Raw genomic sequence first — 19129 nt, 5'->3', positions numbered from 1 at the left:
GCAGCTCCATGTGAAAAAGACATTTTAACGCTTTGCTAATCCAGTGTTTTAATACTTAAATGACGATTATGTGTAAACTTTAAATACTTAGAAAGTGGCAGAGCCAGGATTTTGACCCCAGCCTATCTGACTCTGAAGTGGGGAGGGTAGGGAGTCCAGAACTGACAACTTTGTCCTGAAACAAAATGTGTTCATTTGGGGCATGCAAAAAAAAGTCTTTCCCACCTTAACTGAGTGGTAGAGTGGGAAGACAGTTTCCCAAAGAATTAAGATTTCATAGTGACGTTGGTTAAAAAAAGACACATTTTAGGAGGTGGTGGTCACAGAAGCATCTAGGACTGCGGGGGAGTGACAGAGCTAGTGTGAATTTCCACCCTGATGTGTGTGCATGCAGGTGCACACAGACACAAAAGCACACACACTTATTAGGTAGGTAAACATTTTTGGAAATATGATATTTATATGGAGGCAACACACACAAGCAAAACTCACCTTAACTGTGGTCTGAAATTCAGCCCACAAATCCTTATATTGTGCTAAAATAAAGATTTAAAAAATACGATGGTTACTGACACAATCTGAACATTTTAATAAAAGTGTTATTCATTTTTGTTTTTTTCAAAAATTATTTTTATCTAAAAATGTCTAGTTCTAAAATGACAGAATAACTGAATTGGACCCGCCCTCCCACTGCAAACAAGTAGAAGTAAGAAGCAAAACATATGAAAGAAATGTTTTCAGATGTTGAAGAATGGGCAGCCCAGGACTGTGACACCTGGAAGAGAAACAAAGGAGGTGGGTCCTGCGATCACCCAGCTTTCCACTGGGGGGCACTTTCCAAACCACAGCACTAGCACAGCAGAGTGGTCTTCACACAGACACAAAAAGATTAGCAAATTGAATCTAGCAATAGACAAGAACAATAAAAGCTTTTGAACAAGTGGGCTTTATGCTAAGAATGGGAGCTTGGTTTAAAAGTCAAACTCAATCAGTGCAACTTACCACACGAACAGCATAAAGGAGTAATACTAGCTGAGCATCTCAGTGGCTGTCTGAGCAGCTGAGGCCAGTCACAAAGGCACTCTGTGCCCGCATGACTGACCATCCTCCCACCCCATAAATACTCTGGACACTCAAGCCTGGGTGAGCCTCCCTGGTTGGCAACACTTTGTATGTGGAGTCACACATTGTTGTTGGGGAAATTAAGTGCATCCCTGAGAAGGTTGCTCCAGGTTTCCTTCATACTTTGCCCTCTGTGCCTTTTCCCTTTGCTGATTTTACTCTGTATCTTTCACTGGAATAACAATAACCATAAGTACAACAATTTTTGAGTCCTGTGAATCATTTTAGCTAATCATTAAGCCTAAGGGTAGTCCTGGGATACCTGATACTACACTACAGCTGCACAATTTTTTTGAGATAAAGACCTAAATAAATGGAGATATATACTATATTCTTGGATTAAAAAATATAATTTTATTAAAAAGTCTATTCTTCCAACATTGACTTATAGATTCAACACAAACCCAATTAAGATCTCAGCGGGGTGTGTGTGTGTGTGTGTGTGTGTGTGTGTGTGTGTGTGTGTGTAGATTAGGTGATTCTAAAATGTATATGGAAATAAAAGAATTTAGAATAGTGAAAATAATTTTAAAAGAGAAGCATACAGGTGAAGAATTCTATTACCTGATGTTCAGACTGTATATGAAGCTATAGTAATTAAGACAGTGTGGTATTGGTATAAAGTTAGGCATTTAGAAAAAAGGAACAACTGCATAAAATTGATTTTTGAAAAGTTCCTGGGGTAATACAATGGCAAAAGCATAGTCTTTTCAAAAATAGTACTGGAACAACTGGATGTGTGTAAGAGAAAACAATGAAATTCAAGCATTGCTTTACATCATATGAAAAAGTTCACTTGAGGGTGGTGGAGCCAAGATGGCTGAATAGGAACAGCTCCAGTCTACAACTCCCAGCGTGAGTGACACAGAAGACGGGTGATTTCTGCACTTCCAACTGAGGTACCAGGTTCATCTTACTGGGGAGTGTTGGAAAGTGGGTGCAGGACAGTGGGTGCAGCGCACTGAGCATGAGCTGAACCAGGGGGAGGCATTGCCTCACCTGGGAAGTGCAAGGGGTCAGGAAATTCCCCTTCCTAGTCAAAGAAAGGGGTGACAGACAGCACCTGGAAAATCGGGTCACTCCCACCCCAATACTGTGCTTTTCCAATGGTCTTAGCAAAGGGCACACCAGGAGATTATATCCCGTGCCTGGCTCAGAGGGTCCTACGCCCACAGAGCCTCACTCATTGCTAGCACAGCAGTCTGAGATCAAACTGCAAGGCAGCAGCAAGGCTGGGGGAGGGGTGCCCACCATTGCCCAGGCTTGAGTAGGTAAACAAAGCGGCTGGGAAGCTCGAACTGGGTGGAGCCCACCGCAGCTCAAGGAGGCCTGCCTGCCTCTGTAGACTCCACCTCTGGAGGCAGAGCATTGCCAAACAAAAGGCAGCAGAATCCTCTGCAGACTTAAATGTCCCTGTCTGACAGCTTTGAAGAGAGTACTGGTTCTCCCAGCACGCAGCTGGAGATCTGAGAATGGACAGACTGCCTCCTCAAGTGGGTCCCTGACCCCCGAGTAGCCTATCTGGGAGGCACCCCCCAGCAGGGGCAGACTGACACCTCACACGGCCGGGTACTCCTCTGAGACAAAACTTACAGATGAATGATCAGGCAGCAACATTTGCTGTTCACCAACATCCTCTGTTCTGCAGCCTCTGCTGCTGATACCCAGGCAAACAGGGTCTGGAGTGGACCTCCAGCAAACTCCAACAGACCTGCAGCTGAGGGTCCTGACTGTTAGAAGGAAAACTAATAAACCGAAAGGACATCCACACCAAAACCCCATCTGTACGTCACCATCATCAAAGACCAAAGGTAGATAAAACCACAAAGATGGGGAAAAAACAGAGCAGAAAAACTGGAAACTCTAAAAATCAGAGCGTCTCTCCTCCTCCAAAGGAATGCAGCTCCTCACCAGCAATGGAAGAAACTTGGACAGAGAATGACTTTGATGAGTTGAGAGAAGAAGGCTTCAGATGATCAAAATGCCCCAAGTTAAAGGAGGAAGTTCAAACCCATGGCAAAGAAGTTGAAAACCTTGAAAAAAAATTAGACGAATGGCTAACTAGAATAACGAATGCAGAGAAGTCCTTAAAGGACCTGATGGAGCTGAAAACCAAGGCACGAGAACTACATGACGAATGCACAAGCCTCAGTAGCTGATTAGATCAACTGGAAGAAAGGGTATCAGTGATGGAACATCAAATGAATTAAATGAAGCAAGAAGAGAAGTTTAGAGAAAAAACAGTAAAAAGAAATGAACAAAGCCTCCAAGAAATATGGGACTATGTGAAAAGACCAAATCTACTCCGATTGGTGTACCTGAAAGTGATGGGGAGAATGGAACCAAGTTGGAAAACACTCTGCAGGATATTATCCAGGAGAACTTCCCCAATCTAGCAAGGCAGGCCAACATTCAAATTCAGGAAATACAGAGAATGCCACAAAGATACTCCTTGAGAAGAGCAGCTCCAAGACACATAATTGTCAGATTCACCAAAGTTGAAATGAAGGAAAAAATGTTAAGGGCAGCCAGAGAGAAAGGTCGGGTTACCCACAAAGGGAAGCCCATCAGACTAACAGCTGATCTCTTGGCAGAAACTCTACAAGCCAGAAGAGAGTGGGGGCCAATATTCAACATTCTTAAAGAAAAGAATTTTCAACCTAGAATTTCATATCCAGAGAAACTAAGCTTCATAGTGAAAGAGAAATAAAATACTTTACAGACAAACAAATGCTGAGAGATTTTGTCACCACCAGGCCTGCCCTAAAAGAGTTCCTGAAGGAAGCACTAAACATGGAAACAACTGGTACCAGCCACTGCAAAAACATGCCAAATTGTAATGACCATCGATGCTAGGAAGAAACTGCATCAACTAACGAGCAAAATAACCAGCTAACATCATAATGGCAGGATCAAATTCACACATAACAATATTAACTTTAAGTGTAAATGGGCTAAGTGCTCCAATTAAAAGACATAGACTGGCAAATTGGATAAAGAGTCAAGACCCATCAGTGTGCTATATTCAGGAGACCCATCTCACGTGCAGAGACACACACAGGCTCAAAATAAAGGGATGGAGGAAGATCTACCAAGCAAATGGAAAACAAAAAAAGGCAGGGGTTGCAATCCTAGTCTCTGATAAAACAGACTTTAAACCAACAAAGATCAAAAGAGACAAAGAAGGCCATTACATAATGGTAAAGGGATCAATTCAGCAAGAAGAGCTAACTATCCTAAATATATATGCACCCAATACAGGAGCACCCAAGTTCATAAAGCAAGTCCTTAGAGACCTGGAAAGAGACTTAGACCCCCACACAATAATAATGGGAGAGTTTAGCACCCCACTGTCAACACTAGACAGATCAACGAGACAGAAAGTTAACAAGGATATCCAGGAATTGAACTCAGCTCTGCACCAAGCAGACCTAATAGACATCTACAGAACTCTCCACCCCATATCAACAGAATATACATTCTTCTCAGCACCCCACCACACCTATTCCAAAATTGACCACATAGTTAGAAGTAAAGCAATCCTCAGCAAATGTAAAAGAACAGAAATTATAACAAACTGTCTCTCAGACCACAGTGCAATCAAACTAGAACTCAGGATTAAGAAACTCACTCAAAACCTCTCAACTACATGGAAACTGAACAACCTGCTCCTGAATGACTACTGGGTACATAACGAAATGAAGGCAGAAATAAAGATGTTCTTTGAAACCAACGAGAAACAACATAGACACAATATACCAGAATCTCTGGGACACATTTAAAGCAGTGTGTAGAGGGAAATTTATAGCAATGCCCACAAGAGAAAGCAGGAAAGATCTAAAATTGACACCCTAACATCACAATTAGAAGAACTAGAGAAGCAAGAGCAAACACATTCAAAAGCTAGCAGAAGGCAAGAAATAACTAAGATCAGAGCAGAACTGAAGGAAATGGAGACTCAAAAAACCCTTCACAAAATCAATGAATCCAGGAGCTAGTTTTTTGAAAAGATCAACAAAATTGATAGACCGCTAGCAAGACTAATAAAGAAGAAAAGAGAGAAGAATCAAATGGACACAATAAAAAAAGATAAAGGGGATATCACCACTGATCCCACAGAAATACAAACTACTGTCAGAGAATACTACAAACACCTCTACGCAAATAAACTAGAAAATCTAGAAGAAATGGATAAATTCCTCGACACATACACCCTCCCAAGACTAAACCAGGAAGAAGTTGAATCTCTGAATAGACCAATAACAGGCTCTGAAATTGAGGCAATAATTAATAGCTTACCAACCAAAAAAAGTCCAGGACCAGATGGATTCACAGCTAAATTCTATCAGAGGTACAAGGAGGAGCTGGTACCATTCCTTCTGAAACTATTCCAATCAATAGAAAAAGAGGGAATCCTCCCTAACACATTTTATGAGGCCAGCATCATCCTGATACCAAAGCCTGGTAGAGACACAACAAAAAAAGAGAATTTAAGACCAATATCCCTGATGAACATCAATGTGAAAATCTTCAATATAATACTGGCAATCTGAATCCAGCAGCACTTCAAAAAGCTTATCCACCATGATCAAGTGGGCTTCATCCCTGGGATGCAAGGCTTTTTCAACATACGCAAATCAATAAACATAATCCAGCATATAAACAGAACCAATGACAAAAACCATATGATTATCTCAATAGATGCAGAAAAGGTCTTTGACAAAATTCAACAGCCCTTCATGCTAAAAACTCTCAATAAATTAGGTACTGATGGGATGTATCTCAAAATAATAAGAGCTATCTATGACAAACCCACAGCCAATATCATACTGAATGGACAAACACTGGAAGCATTCCCTTTGAAAACTGGCACAAGACAGGGATGCCCTCTCTCACCACTCCTATTCAAAATAGTGTTGGAAGTTCTGGCCAGGGCAATCAGGCAGGAGAAGGAAATAAAGGGTATTCAATTAGGAAAAGAGGAAGTCAAATTGTCCCTGTTTGCGGATGACATGATTTTATATTTAGAAAACCCCATTGTCTCGGCCCAAAATCTCCTTAAGCTGATAAGCAACTTCAGCAAAGTCTCAGGATACAAAATCAATGTGCAAAAATCACAAGCATTCTTATACACCAATAACAAACAAACAGAGAGCCAAATCATGAGTGAACTCCCATTCACAATTGCTTCAAAGAGAATCAAATACCTAGGAATCCAAGTTACAAGGGATGTGAAGGACCTCTTTAAGAAGAACTACAAACCACTGCTCAATGAAATAAAAGAGGATACTAACAAATGGAAGAACATTCCATGCTCATGGGTAGGAAGAATCAATATCGTGAAAATGGCCATACTGCCCAAGGTAATTTATAGATTCCATGCCATCCCTATCAAGCTACCAATGACTTTCTTCACAGAATTGGAAAAAACTACTTTAAAGTTCATATGCAACCAAAAAAGAGCCCGCATTGCCAAGTCAATCTTAAGCCAAAAGTACAAAGCTGGAGGCATCATGCTACCTGACTTCAAACTATACTACAAGGCTACAGTAACCAAAACAGCATGGTAGTCATACCAAAACAGCATGGTAGTCGTACCAAAACAGAGATACAGACCAAAGGAACAGAACAGAGCCCTCAGAAATAATGCCACATATCTACAACAATCTGATCTTTGACAAACCTGACGAAAAGAAGAAATGGGGAAAGGATTCCCTATGGAATAAATGGTGCTGAGAAAACTGGCTAGCCATATGTAGGAAGCTGAAACTGGATCCCTTCCTTACACCTTATACAAAAATTAATTCAAGATGGATTAAAGGCTTACATGTTAGACCCCAAACCATAAAAACCCTAGAAGAAAACCTAGGCAATACCATTCAGGACATAGGCATGGGCAAGGACTTCATGTCTAAAACACCAAAAGCAATGGCAACAAAAGCCAAAATTGACAAATGGGATCTAATTAAACTAAAGAGCTTCTGCACAGCAAAAGAAACTACCATCAGAGTGAACAGGCAACCTACGGAATGGGAGAAAATTTTTGCAATCTACTCATCTGACAAAGGGCTAATATCCAGAATCTACAATGAACTCAAATAAATTTACAAGAAAAAAACAAGCCCATCAACAAGTGGGTGAAGGATATGAACAGAAACTTCTCAAAAGAAGACTTTTATGCAGCCACAGACACAGAAAAAGTGCTCATCATCACTGGCCATCAGAGAAATGCAAATCAAAACCACAATGAGATACCATCTCACACCAGTTAGAATGGCCATCATTAAAAAGTCAGGAAACAACAGGTGCTGGAGAGGATGTGGAGAAATAGGAACACTTTTACACTGTTGGTGGGACTGTCAACTAGTTCAACCATTGTGGAAATCAGTGTGGCGATTCCTCAGGGATCTTGAACTAGAAATACCATTTGACCCAGGCATCCCATTACTGGGTATATACCCAAAGGATTATAAATCATGCTGCTATAAAGACACATGCACATGTATGTTTATTGCGGCACTATTCACAATAGCAAAGACTTGGAACCAACCCAAATGTCCAAACGATGAGTTCATGTCCTTTGTAGGGACATGGATGAAGCTGGAAACCATCATTCTCAGCAAACTATTGCAAGGACAAAAAACCAAACACCGCATGTTCTCACTCATAGGTGGGAATTGAACAATGAGAACACATGGACACAGGAAGGGGAACATCACACACCGGGGCCTGTTGTGGGGTGGGGAGGCGGGGAGGGATAGCATTTGGAGATATACCTAATGTTAAATGACGAGTTACTGGGTTCAGCACACCAACATGGCACATGTATACATATGTAACTAACCTGCACGTTGTGCACATGTACCCTAAAACTTAAAGTATAATAAAAACAAAGTTCACTTGAAATGAATTAGAGATCTAGACATAAACACTAAAACTAAAAAAATTATACAAGAAAATATTGAAGAGCCTGGGGTAGGCAAAAATGTTTTAGGCAGGATACAAAAAGTACTACCTTAAAAGACAAAATCAATAGATGGGCTTCGTTCAAATGAAAAATGTTTACTCTTTCTGAGACATCATGAAGAAAATGAAAAGTCAAGCTTCAGACAGAAAAAGGACTCATTTCCAGAAAACATAAAGATTTTAACTGGATAATAAGAAAACAACACAATGCAATGAGTAAAAGATTTGGACAGACATGTGACAGATTGTATTTTCCAAAGATATCCCCACAATATATTCCATTCCACAAGTGTTTTTCCCTGACATGATGCTGACACTTCTTCCATTGAGAGGTGGTGGCTATGACCCCTCCCCTTGCACCTGAGTGACTGCCTCAACCATTAGCATACTGTGAAAGTAACACTCTGACTGAGGCTAGGTCATAAGACGCCATGAACTTCCACTTCATTTTCTTGGGATGCTTTTGGAACCCAGCAGGCCAAACAGCTACATGGAGAGGCCATGAGGAGGTGTTCTGGCCAATGGTCTCCCTCGAGATCCAGCTGAGGGCCAGCATCAACTTCAGACACAGGAATGAGTGAGTCTTCAGATGATTTCAGTTCCCGGCTGCTGAATTATCCTCAGCCTTCAAGTTGCCCTGGCTGATGCCGTGCAGAGCAGACATTTAGTTGTCTTCAACAAGCTCTGATCTAATTGCCATTTTGCGAGCAAAGTAAATAATTTGTCTTCAGCTACTATGTTTGCAATATTTGTCACAAAAGATAATATTCAAATGACCAAGAAACACACGAAAAAGTATACTCAACAACACTACTCATTACAGAAGTACAAGTTACAATCACAATGAAATGCCATTACATACCTATTAAAATGACCAAAATATTAACAATTTAAAGCATTTTGACCATTTTAAGTGTTGATGAGGATGTAGAGCAATGGGAACTCTTCTCCATTGTTAGTGGGATGAGACACTTAACAACCACTCTGGCAAATTTGTCTGGCGGTTTCTTATAAAGTTAATCGTACACTAACCATATATATTTCCTATAAAGTTAATCATACACTAATTGCTATATAACTCAGCAATTCCATTATAGGTATTTTACCCAAGAGAAATGAAAACATGGCCATAAAAACACTTGTAAACAAATATTCACAATAGCTTCATTCATAATTATCCCAAACTGGAAATAATCTAAATGTCTTTCGACTGGTGAATGAATAAACAAAATATGGTATATCTATACAATGGGATTCTACTGTACAGCTATAAAAAGGAGCAAACTAATGAGCCATGCAACAACTTGGATGAATCTTAAAACAATTCGCTGAGTGAAAGAAGCCAGGTATAAAAGTGTGCACACTCTGTCAATTCATTTATATCTCATTATTAATGACAGAAAGCAGATCAATGGTTTCCAGGAACTAGAGATGGGGTAGGTGATCAACGGCAAAGGGATACAGAGAAAATTTTGTAGTCATGAAAATGCTCTATATCTTGCTTGTGGTGGTAGTGGTTACAATGGCATGTACATTTGTCAAAATTCACTAATCTAAAAATGGGTGCATTTTTTTGTATGCCAAGTCAATAAACTGGATTTAAATGAAGTAAAAACTTTATGTGTAAAGAACACTATAATGGTTAATATTGTCAACTTGATTGTATTGAAGGATGCAAAGTACTGTTCCTGGGTATGTCTATGAGGGTGTTAACCAAAGGGGATCCACATTTGAGTGAGTGGATTGGGAGAGGCAAACCCACTCTCAATCTGGGTGGGAACCATCTAATCGGCTGCCAGCGTGGCTAGACTGGCTGAGTCTTCCAAGCTTCCTCTTTCTCCAGTGCTGGATGCTTCCTGCCCTCAAACATTGGACTCCAAGTTCTTCAGCTTTTGGACTCTTGGATTTACACCAGTGGTTTGGCGGGGGCTCTTGGGCCTTTGGCCACAGACTGAAGGCTGCACTGTCGGCTTCCCTACTTGTGAGGCTTTGGGACTCTGACTGATCCACCACTGGATTCCTTGCTCCTCAACTTGCAGATGACCTATCATGGGACTTTACCTTGTGATCATGTGAGTCAGTTCTCCTTAATAAGCTCCCTTTCATATATACATATATCCTATTCTGTCCTGCAAAAGAACCCTGACTAATATAAGCACCCACACATTACTTACCCTCCTGAGCTATTAGTTGCCGAGACAAGTCACTTGAGGTGTGCTTGAGGGCTTCTTGTCCTTCTCTGTATTTCTCTATGTTATTCTTCAAGTATAAAATGTACTGAAAATTAAAAGCATGTGATTGCTTTTAGCAGTTTAGTTACTATAGATAAATTATCATGTAGTCATTCAGCAAACATGTATAAATTCCTCCTCTGCGCCACCCACTATTCTAGGTACAAGGGTAACATTGGGGAATAAAACATACCTTGGTCAGGATTCCATCCTGGGAAAGGAGATAAAGGATTTTGCTTCCTATGAAGCATTTCACTTCAGCATTTAAATAAACATGGCATTCTGAGTATAATTTTCCACAAAAAGAAATTAGAAAGTGTTCTGTCTGAATGCATTATGTCCACAACAAAAATGTTCCTTATGCAAAATGTGTGTGCGGTAGATGTCACAAAGCAGTAATGCTGCCAGACTGGCGTTCAGTGTAAGACCTCAGAGAGGTGATTAATTGAGTCAGGAGACTGCATGGAATTACTTACTCAAGTCAGATGTTCACTGGGTTGGGTGCCAGTGGTGGCAGTAGTGACAGGTGACTTTGAGTATTACAGTCATGGCTTTCTGTTCTGACCACCCAATGCCCAGAAACTCTAAAGTCCCAGGAACTCTGAAAATATGGGCTTTGGGACATAAAACTGGTCCAGTTTCAAGAAAGAAACAAATACTATAAACTATCCATAAAAATCTTAGAAATTGTGTTCAGTGCTATAGATGAGGTAGACATGGGACTGTTACATAGACTGTTTCTAAGCATGTATTACAGGGTCTACTCATGTATCTTTGATGTTGTGTCAGCCTTTTAATAGCTTGTTTTCTGGTATTATAGTAAACAAAAGTAAAAGCCACCTTAAGCCAACCGCAAGGCCTCATTCTTGCCCCTCTTTGACCATGGGTCTGCAGACTTTCCTAGTTCAGCTGGACTCTTGTGCTTCTCCCAAACTCTCTATTTTCTTTCAGTCTCTCTTTTCATCTCCTCTCCACAGCTCACTGCTTCAAAGTTGTTTTTCTCCAGGATTCTGTTCACAGCCCCTAATCTTCTCACTCAACACACTGTCCCTGAAGAGACTCATCCATCTCCCAGGTGTAAATCCTGCCTCTACGTTAATGATACACAGTGAGAGTTCTCCTTTGAGCTCTTCACCTGGTGTGGCAAGGTTCCCTTGCTCTGGGGCACTGTATGTGTCTTGTTCAGATTGTTGCACTTAACATACTGAATTGTAATGATCTGTTTGTATGTGCATCTCTTCAGCTAGACCATGAGCTTCCAAAGGGCTGGGGCAGTATCTTACTTATCTCTGTATTCACTGTGTCTTGCGCAGTGCTTGGGACTCAGTGCATGTTTAGAGTAAAGAGATGCAACCAGCAAAACTGAGTGGTGATTGAATAAGAAAACAGCACAGGGTCATTTGGTGACTAGCAGATGGACACTGAATTACCAAAAAACAGGACTTTCGTAATCAGTCTTTCATCTACATATCCATCTGCTCATCCACTGCCAAAATAGCAATACAAATTCCAATTCTTCTAAGAAATAATCTATATCTTGATAGAAGACAGTCTAGTGGAACAAATCAGTTTGTCTCAAGGTCTAGAAGAATGAAGGTGCATTGCATGTGTGAGGGTTATCAATGATGGTATGTATCTAGGCTCTTTGGAGCACAATTACCTTTTCAAAGTACATTAGTACCTTTTATGCCATTTTAGTTTATAAAAAAACCATGAGAGTGGTGGGATAACTATTGCCATTTAACAGATGAAAAAAATTACCCAGCGAAGTGAAGGGATTTTCTTCATGCCATTGGACAAGTCACTGATTTTTTTCTAGCTATTAAAACTTCTAAAAAAAATACAGCTTCAATTTACACATCTATAAAAGGGACATAATGTATTATCCACTTTTTAAGGTTACAGTCTTAAACGTCAAATGAGACTGAATCCCTCTAACATTACAGGCACTGTGCAAAACACTTGCGGTACGTTGATAACAGATCTTGACCATGAGGTCATTACAGATGGCTGGAAAAAAAGGATTTTAGAAATGGTATTTCTTTTGCATTTTCAGTTTATAAAGGAGTCACATTCAACCTGTGAGTAGCAGTTATTCCCATTTTAAGAGGCTAAAATTAAGCTTACAAGTTCAGTGATCTGCCCAAGGTCACACAGTGTCACTGGTGAATGACAGACTCTAATCCAGGTCTTTCAAACTAAAGAATGTTATGTAAAGTTTTGTTGTTATTGTTTTGTCACAGTATATAAAATGTAGGACTCTATGCACTTTAAAAATATGCTTTGAATGCAACAGTTCTTGGCATTAAAAATCAGTGTCTTATAAATAATTATTAAATATAACATTTTAAAACGTTAAAACAAATACATTTTAAGTATAAATAAGACTTTAATTTTAGGGGTTGGAGGAACAAATTCCTCTGCTATAAAAAGAGCTATAATCAGTATGAAATAGGCAACCTACTTTTTAAAAAATGGGCAAAAGACTTGAACAGTCACTTCACAAAAAAAGGATATCCAAGAAGCCAGCAACATAGAATAGGTGCTTCAATAGTGATCAGGAAAACACAAATTAGTGGGGCACCACTACACACCCATCAGAATGGTTGAATTGAAAAAGACAGTTTTGTGAGAGTGTGGAGCAACTGGTGCTCTCATGCATTGCTGGTGGGAGTGGCAATTGGTGCGACTCCTTTGGGAGACTGGTGGTATGTACTAAAGTTGGAGATACACATCCCTATGGCTCTGCAATTCCACTTGAGATGTACACTCAACAGAAATATGTATGTATGTTCACAAAAAAAACATGAACTAGAATGTTCACAGCAATACTATCTGTAATAGCCAGAAATTAGAAACTCTCTGAATACCCATCAATGGTCGAGTGTATAAATGCATTGTAGTAGTAGTCATACAATGCAATACTATACAGAACTAAGAATAACAAACTACACTCAACAATAAGGCTGAACCTCACAAACATAATGTTGAGCAAAAGAACCTACACTGTATTGTTCTATACCTACAATGTTCCAAACCAGGGAAAACTAGTCTGTGGCGTTAGCATGGTGGCACCCTTAGTGGGGCTGGTTAGTGACTAGAAGGGGCATAGAGGATATCTGGATACTGATAATGCTTTGTTTCTTGATGTGGGTCCTGGTTACACAGGTGTGTTCATGGAGCTGTACACTTGCAATCTGGGCACTTTTCTGTGTGTACTTTATGCTCCATTAAAAATTTTTCAAGAGCTATTCTCATCTTTTCTCTCATAACTATTACAGGTCTAGTCAATTAATCAAAGCCATCATGAAAAGCATGGTGCTCTTAAACTTACTTCTTTTAATTTTTTATTTTCCAGGAGCAGAAGATCTGCTTTTTGGTCATTTATATAGAATCCATTTTCTAAGTTCTTTAGAGTTTCAAAATGATCTTTGGTTTTTTTGCTTTCTTGATCTCGTAATTGTTTTAATTCTTGTTTTACATCCTCCTGCTCAAACAAAAAACCCCAAATTATCTCTGAGTTCAAAGAGTAGGGCACGAGGGTATTATACTGCCTAGGTCACATTTGGAGCCGGATTCTAAATTAATTCCTGAAGCATCCAGCAGAGGATAGATATTTTTCCTTAGAAAAACCTATCAACCCCACATTTATTCATGGACTCTAGGAAGGGGGTCTGTGGACTTCAAGATAAGAACCCCAGACATTGAGACAACTTCACAAAATAAAATATACAGTCAGCCCTCTGTATCTGTGGGTTCCGCATTTGTGGATTTGACTAAACATGAATAGAATATATTCACAAAAATAAAAATAATAACAACAACAAATACAAATAATAAACAATACAGTATGACAACTACTAACATAGCATTTACATTATATTAGATATTTTCAGTAATCTAGAAATAATTTAAAGTATATTGGAGAATGTGGGTAGGTTATATGCAAATAGTACACCATGTTATACAAGGGATTTGAGCATCCGTGGATTTTGATAGTCATGTTGGTCCTGGAACCAATCCCCCATAGATATCAAGGGATGACTATACTTTGATATACAAACAATTGTCCAGCAAAAATAGAGAAGGGGAAATATATTGAGGCTTTTAAAGGAGGACTTAATGTTTCTTGAAGAAAGAAGAAGATTATGAATTTTTTCAGAATTCTCTAACGTTTTCTCTATTGAATTCTCTATTCAGTTCTCTATTATTATACTATTATAACATGATATTTATTATTATATAATCAACACCAGAAGAATCTTATTAAGGAAACAGAACTGTATATACACTATACTTGTAATTTTCTCCTTCATATTTTCCTATATATTCCTTCATATTTTATAACATATTAAAAGTTACATTTTGAGGCTAGGCGCAGTAGCTCATGCCTGTAATCCTGGCACTTTGGGAGGCCAAGGCAGGCGGATCACTTGAGGTCAGAAGTTCGAAACCAACCTGGCCAACATGGTGAAACCTCATCTCTACTAAAAAATACAAAAATTAGAAAGAAATCGCTTGAAACTGGGAGGCTGAGGTTGCAGTGAGCCGAGATTGTGCCACTGCACTGAAGCCTGGGCAACAGAGTGAGACTCCGTCTCAAAAAAAAAAAAAAGTTACATTTTGATATCAAGGCATCTCAGAGAATGTTTCCACTTTTAATTAACCAATTCCACATGCATATGCTTATCACCAACTATTGATTATAAATTTTAAAAAGGCACTAGACATCTCTTTACCTGCTGCTAATTCATCCACTCCCCCACCGCAACCTTTGTTCACTCACCCTTAAAAAGCAGAATCAAGTTTCTAACTTATAAATAAGAAAACCGAGGTCCACTCAATGACTGTTCCACAAGTACATGTTAGTTGGTTCTAGTCTCTCTCCCGCTTTCTCTGTATACATATACACGTAAGTATACATATATACACATACATAGCATATGTGTACAGGTATATGTGTATACATATGCATATATATGTGTTGTAACAAAGATTTTTAAATATTGAGATTGAATGGGTAAGTTTAACAAATGTGGATTTCATGAAAACTTCAATGCCAGGTAAATACTACCGTCTGTATATACCACTATTCTAGTAATAATAAAAAAAAGAATTAATGCATTGATCCTTTACCGTGTTGCTAATGTATCTTGAAAAGTCCCTTGTAAACAGAAAAATGTGATTGTTCAGTAAATCTTCCTCCTGTCTTTGTGCTATTAAAACAAAGAAAAAAAATAACTACCTCAAAAATTTAGTTAAAAAATATTAATCAAAGAAGTACCTAGTTTTAAAAGTCAAATTCTCTCACAAGGTTTATAACAAAAACCAACTGTCAGGCACTCCACAATGCTATGTTTACTCCTGTCTGACTCCTCAGAATCAAACATTTTTAACTCTTTTTAGTTGTTTCTTCTTCTATTTAGCTCAATTTTCTTTAAAAATATGCATATATGCCTATTTTCTGACTTATCATTTTCAGGCATTTTCCATTTACTTAGTCCCATTCCCACATCCTTCTCCCACACCTACAACTTCTATATTTTGTCCCTAACCTTCCTATAAAGTTCTAGTTTTTGTTTAAATAAATTGTAACCATTTAGATCATTATGGCAATAAGGATTATCCCCGATGAGCCAAATGGTATAATATGATTAGATTTTCTTTTTAGTTTAATTTTTGTTTTTTCTTGGAGTTAAAGATTGCTTTGTTTAAAAAATTGCTCAGTGTTTCATGTACATATAATTAATTCATACCAAAATCTACCACAGAACTGTACACCCTTTCAAATTTTATTTCACATATGGTCAAACACATTAACAAATCTGTCAGTTTCATTTCTCCCCTCTCCCTTAGAACCTCCCTCTGAGATATGCCTTTTGCAATCTTTTCTTTCTTTGTGCTTGCTTTGCAGCTGACTTCTTGGGACTTCCTTTTGCATTTTTCTTTTTCTTTTTTTAAAGGTTTTATTCAACCAGAACCCTTTGTATTATTCTTATGTTGGACCTCCTATTTCCTAAATTTCTTATACTCTTTTTCTTGATTCATTTCTTCTATTTGTTGAAGCAAATTTTAGACAGCTTCAGGAAAAAGAGTAAATGGGATAAATGTTTTGAGATCTTGTATATCTCAATATGTTTCCATTCTATATTCTTGATTGATTGTTTAGCTGGGTATCTAATGTTGGAAATTATTTTCTCTCAAATTTTGAAGGCATTGTCTTATAACTTCTACTATAATGTTGCTGTTAAGAAGTTTGAAATGATTCTGATTTCTAATATTTTGTGTGAGATCTGATTTTTCTCTCTAGCAGCTTTTAGGATCCTCTCTTTCTGTTTTTCCTTCTGAAATTCCACACTAAAATGGCTTAGTCTTTTCTTTTAAATATTGTTTCGGGGATTTGCTTGGACATTTAAAAATGGAAATCTATATTCTCTAGTTATAAGAAATATTTTTGTATTATTTCTTTGATAATTTTATTAGTTCTTTAAAAACATGAATATATGGCTATATCTTGATTTATCATTGTCAGGCAGTTTCTATTTACTTCGTCATGTATAGGAGAGGAGATTTTAGCATGCTTACTCCCATTCCCACATCCCCCACCCACACCCACAACCTCTACATTTCATCCCTAAACTTCCTATAAAGTTATGGTTTTTGTTTAAATAAATTTTAACTGTTTAGATCATTATAATAATGTAAGGATTATTCAGATTTTTTTCTGGTCTTGTTGTTAGGTAGATATTTGGCATCTCAGAATAGTTTTTAAATTTTCTTGCCTTTCTCTCCTTTTCCTCATCTCTTTTTGTTGTTGTTGCTCTATTTTTACAGAGATTTTCTTAACTTTTCTTATAATTTTCCTATTGAATTTTAACATTTGTTATTATACTTTTAATTTCTGAGAGCTCTTTCTGTTCTCTAATCTTTCAGCATCTTTTTTTTCATAAATGCAATATATTTATTTCTCTAAGAATATACTCTTTAAAAGTATGCTTATGCTCTTTGCATTTTCTCTGTTTCCACCAAGTTCTCTTGTTCTGTCCATTTCAGTTTCTCTTTCGCACTGGGTGCTTCAGATCTTTATCTGATCCCATTTAATAGTCCTGGGTGAGCTTCAATATACAGTAATCAGGAAGGAACCAGCCATTTGAGGGGACCATCAAATGTCGGTGCTGTTGTGGGGCTTTTCTCTGAATTGTTCAGTTTCCTTAGAGGAAGAATATGTTAGTCTCCTTCCTCAGGTTGGGGTAAGGGATTATGGAACAGTTCACAACACCATTGGCTGGCAGCATTCATCAAGCTGAGCTCAGAGGGGATCTCAGTGGGGATCTCAGTACAGTACCTGTCTTCTGCTCTCAGCCATATCTGATGCCTTGCAGTCTGAAGCCATCTGGTCCAGTTTCTTTTGCCAGCATTGAGGAGGAGGAGTCACTCAGCTAACTGCACAAGGAGGGGATTTGACCTGGAGCTCTAATTGCTCTTTATGAAGACTTTCAACCAACCTTTAGCCCTGTGACTCATCTCAGCTGTCATAGTTTCAGGGGACTCCACTGCCTGTGACTTTACAACTTCAGGGGAAATAACTTGTTGCCTTCATGGTGCCCTTTTTGGCAGGCTCTTGGTATTTATATTTCTCTCTCTGCCTCTATCCAATTACGTCTTCCCAAAAGTTGTTGATATTTATTATCAGGTAATAAATAAATAATAAATCAGCAGATAGCAAATGTCTTGCAGTGTCTTGGTACTTATGGATTTGTATATTTTTTAGAAAAAAAACCCTTTATATACATATTTGGGAGTTTTATGAGGGAACAAAGATATATTTATATGTTTTATCCATCAGATTTAACTAAAAGCTTTCTGTGTATGGAGCCCATGCATGCCATTCTCGGTAAGCGTAACTGCTGGCAGGTCAACTTTCCTGCTCTTATGTTCCCTTTACTTCTTTTCTCCTGTCTTCCCCTCTTTTATCTACTTTCTTCAGCATTTTCTCCCCTTTGTTTACATTAAGAGATTTAGTACTTGCAATGTATTGCTTACTTTTATACTCCTAGTGTTTCTTACATCCTCCACCTAGTACACAAAGGGATAGGAAGAATGGCTGGGATAGTAGAAAATTGGGAATAGGCCAGACGCAGTGGCTCACACCTATAATCCCAGCACTTTGGGAGGCAGAGGTGGACAGATCATGAGGCCAGGAGTTCAAGACCACCCTGACCAACATGGTGAAACCCCATCTCTACCAAAAATACAAAAATTGTCCAGGCATGGTGGCGCACACCTGTAATCCCAGCTACTCACGGGGCTGAGGCAGGAGAATCGCTTGAACCCAGGAGGTGGAGGTTGCAGTGAGCCGAGATTGCACCATTGCACTCCAGCCTGGACAACAGAGTGAGACTCCATCTCAAAAAAAAAAGACAGAGAAAGAAAGAAAAGAACAGAAAAGAGAAAAGAAAAGAAAATTGGGAATAAGAGACATATGTATTGTAAGTCTGGGTAAAAGTGGTAAGAGGCCAAGAAAACCTACTTAAGTTGACTAAATGAAAACCTGACAAGAAAGTGGAAAATCATCTGAGGAGTGGGAACCAGGCCAATTACCCACGTATTATTATTATAACATTCTTACATTTTTAAAAATCCACCCTCCTTGGCAATAATCACTATTCACTTTTGAATATTTTTTATTCTACATTTGAACATATTGGGGTTCCATATGAATGTCCCATTTTGACACAGGCGATTTTAATTCCTATCCCCATATTTGTCTTTGCTAACCAGTAGACAATTTTTGTTCCCATTCTAGTCCT

At 38.6% G+C, this 19129-nt stretch overlaps 1 protein-coding gene across 3 annotated transcripts in view; it reads right to left on the bottom strand.

Annotated features, from left to right (window-relative positions):
- The window catches only part of CCDC175 (coiled-coil domain containing 175), an 83834-nt gene that overhangs the window by 6069 nt on the left and 58636 nt on the right, over window positions 1-19129 (bottom strand). For 2 of the 3 annotated variants that reach the window (XM_058429852.1, XM_058429853.1), the window contains exons 15-18: window positions 15456-15535; window positions 13654-13806; window positions 10263-10365; window positions 493-536 (exon numbers count right to left, since the gene is read on the bottom strand). In XM_058429852.1, coding sequence (XP_058285835.1) covers window positions 493-536; window positions 10263-10365; window positions 13654-13806; window positions 15456-15535 — 380 coding nt within the window. Of the gene's footprint in view, window positions 1-492; window positions 537-10262; window positions 10366-13653; window positions 13810-15455; window positions 15536-18623; window positions 18702-19129 lie in introns of all 3 variants that reach the window. The other variant, XM_058429854.1, reaches the window with a different exon arrangement.

The sequence above is a fragment of the Hylobates moloch genome, unplaced genomic scaffold (assembly GCF_009828535.3).
Source record: "Hylobates moloch isolate HMO894 unplaced genomic scaffold, HMol_V3 SCAFFOLD_16, whole genome shotgun sequence".
Lineage (NCBI taxonomy): Eukaryota > Metazoa > Chordata > Mammalia > Primates > Hylobatidae > Hylobates > Hylobates moloch.
The sequence above is the reverse complement of the archived record's forward strand: the minus strand, read 5'-3'. Positions and strand labels throughout refer to the sequence as shown.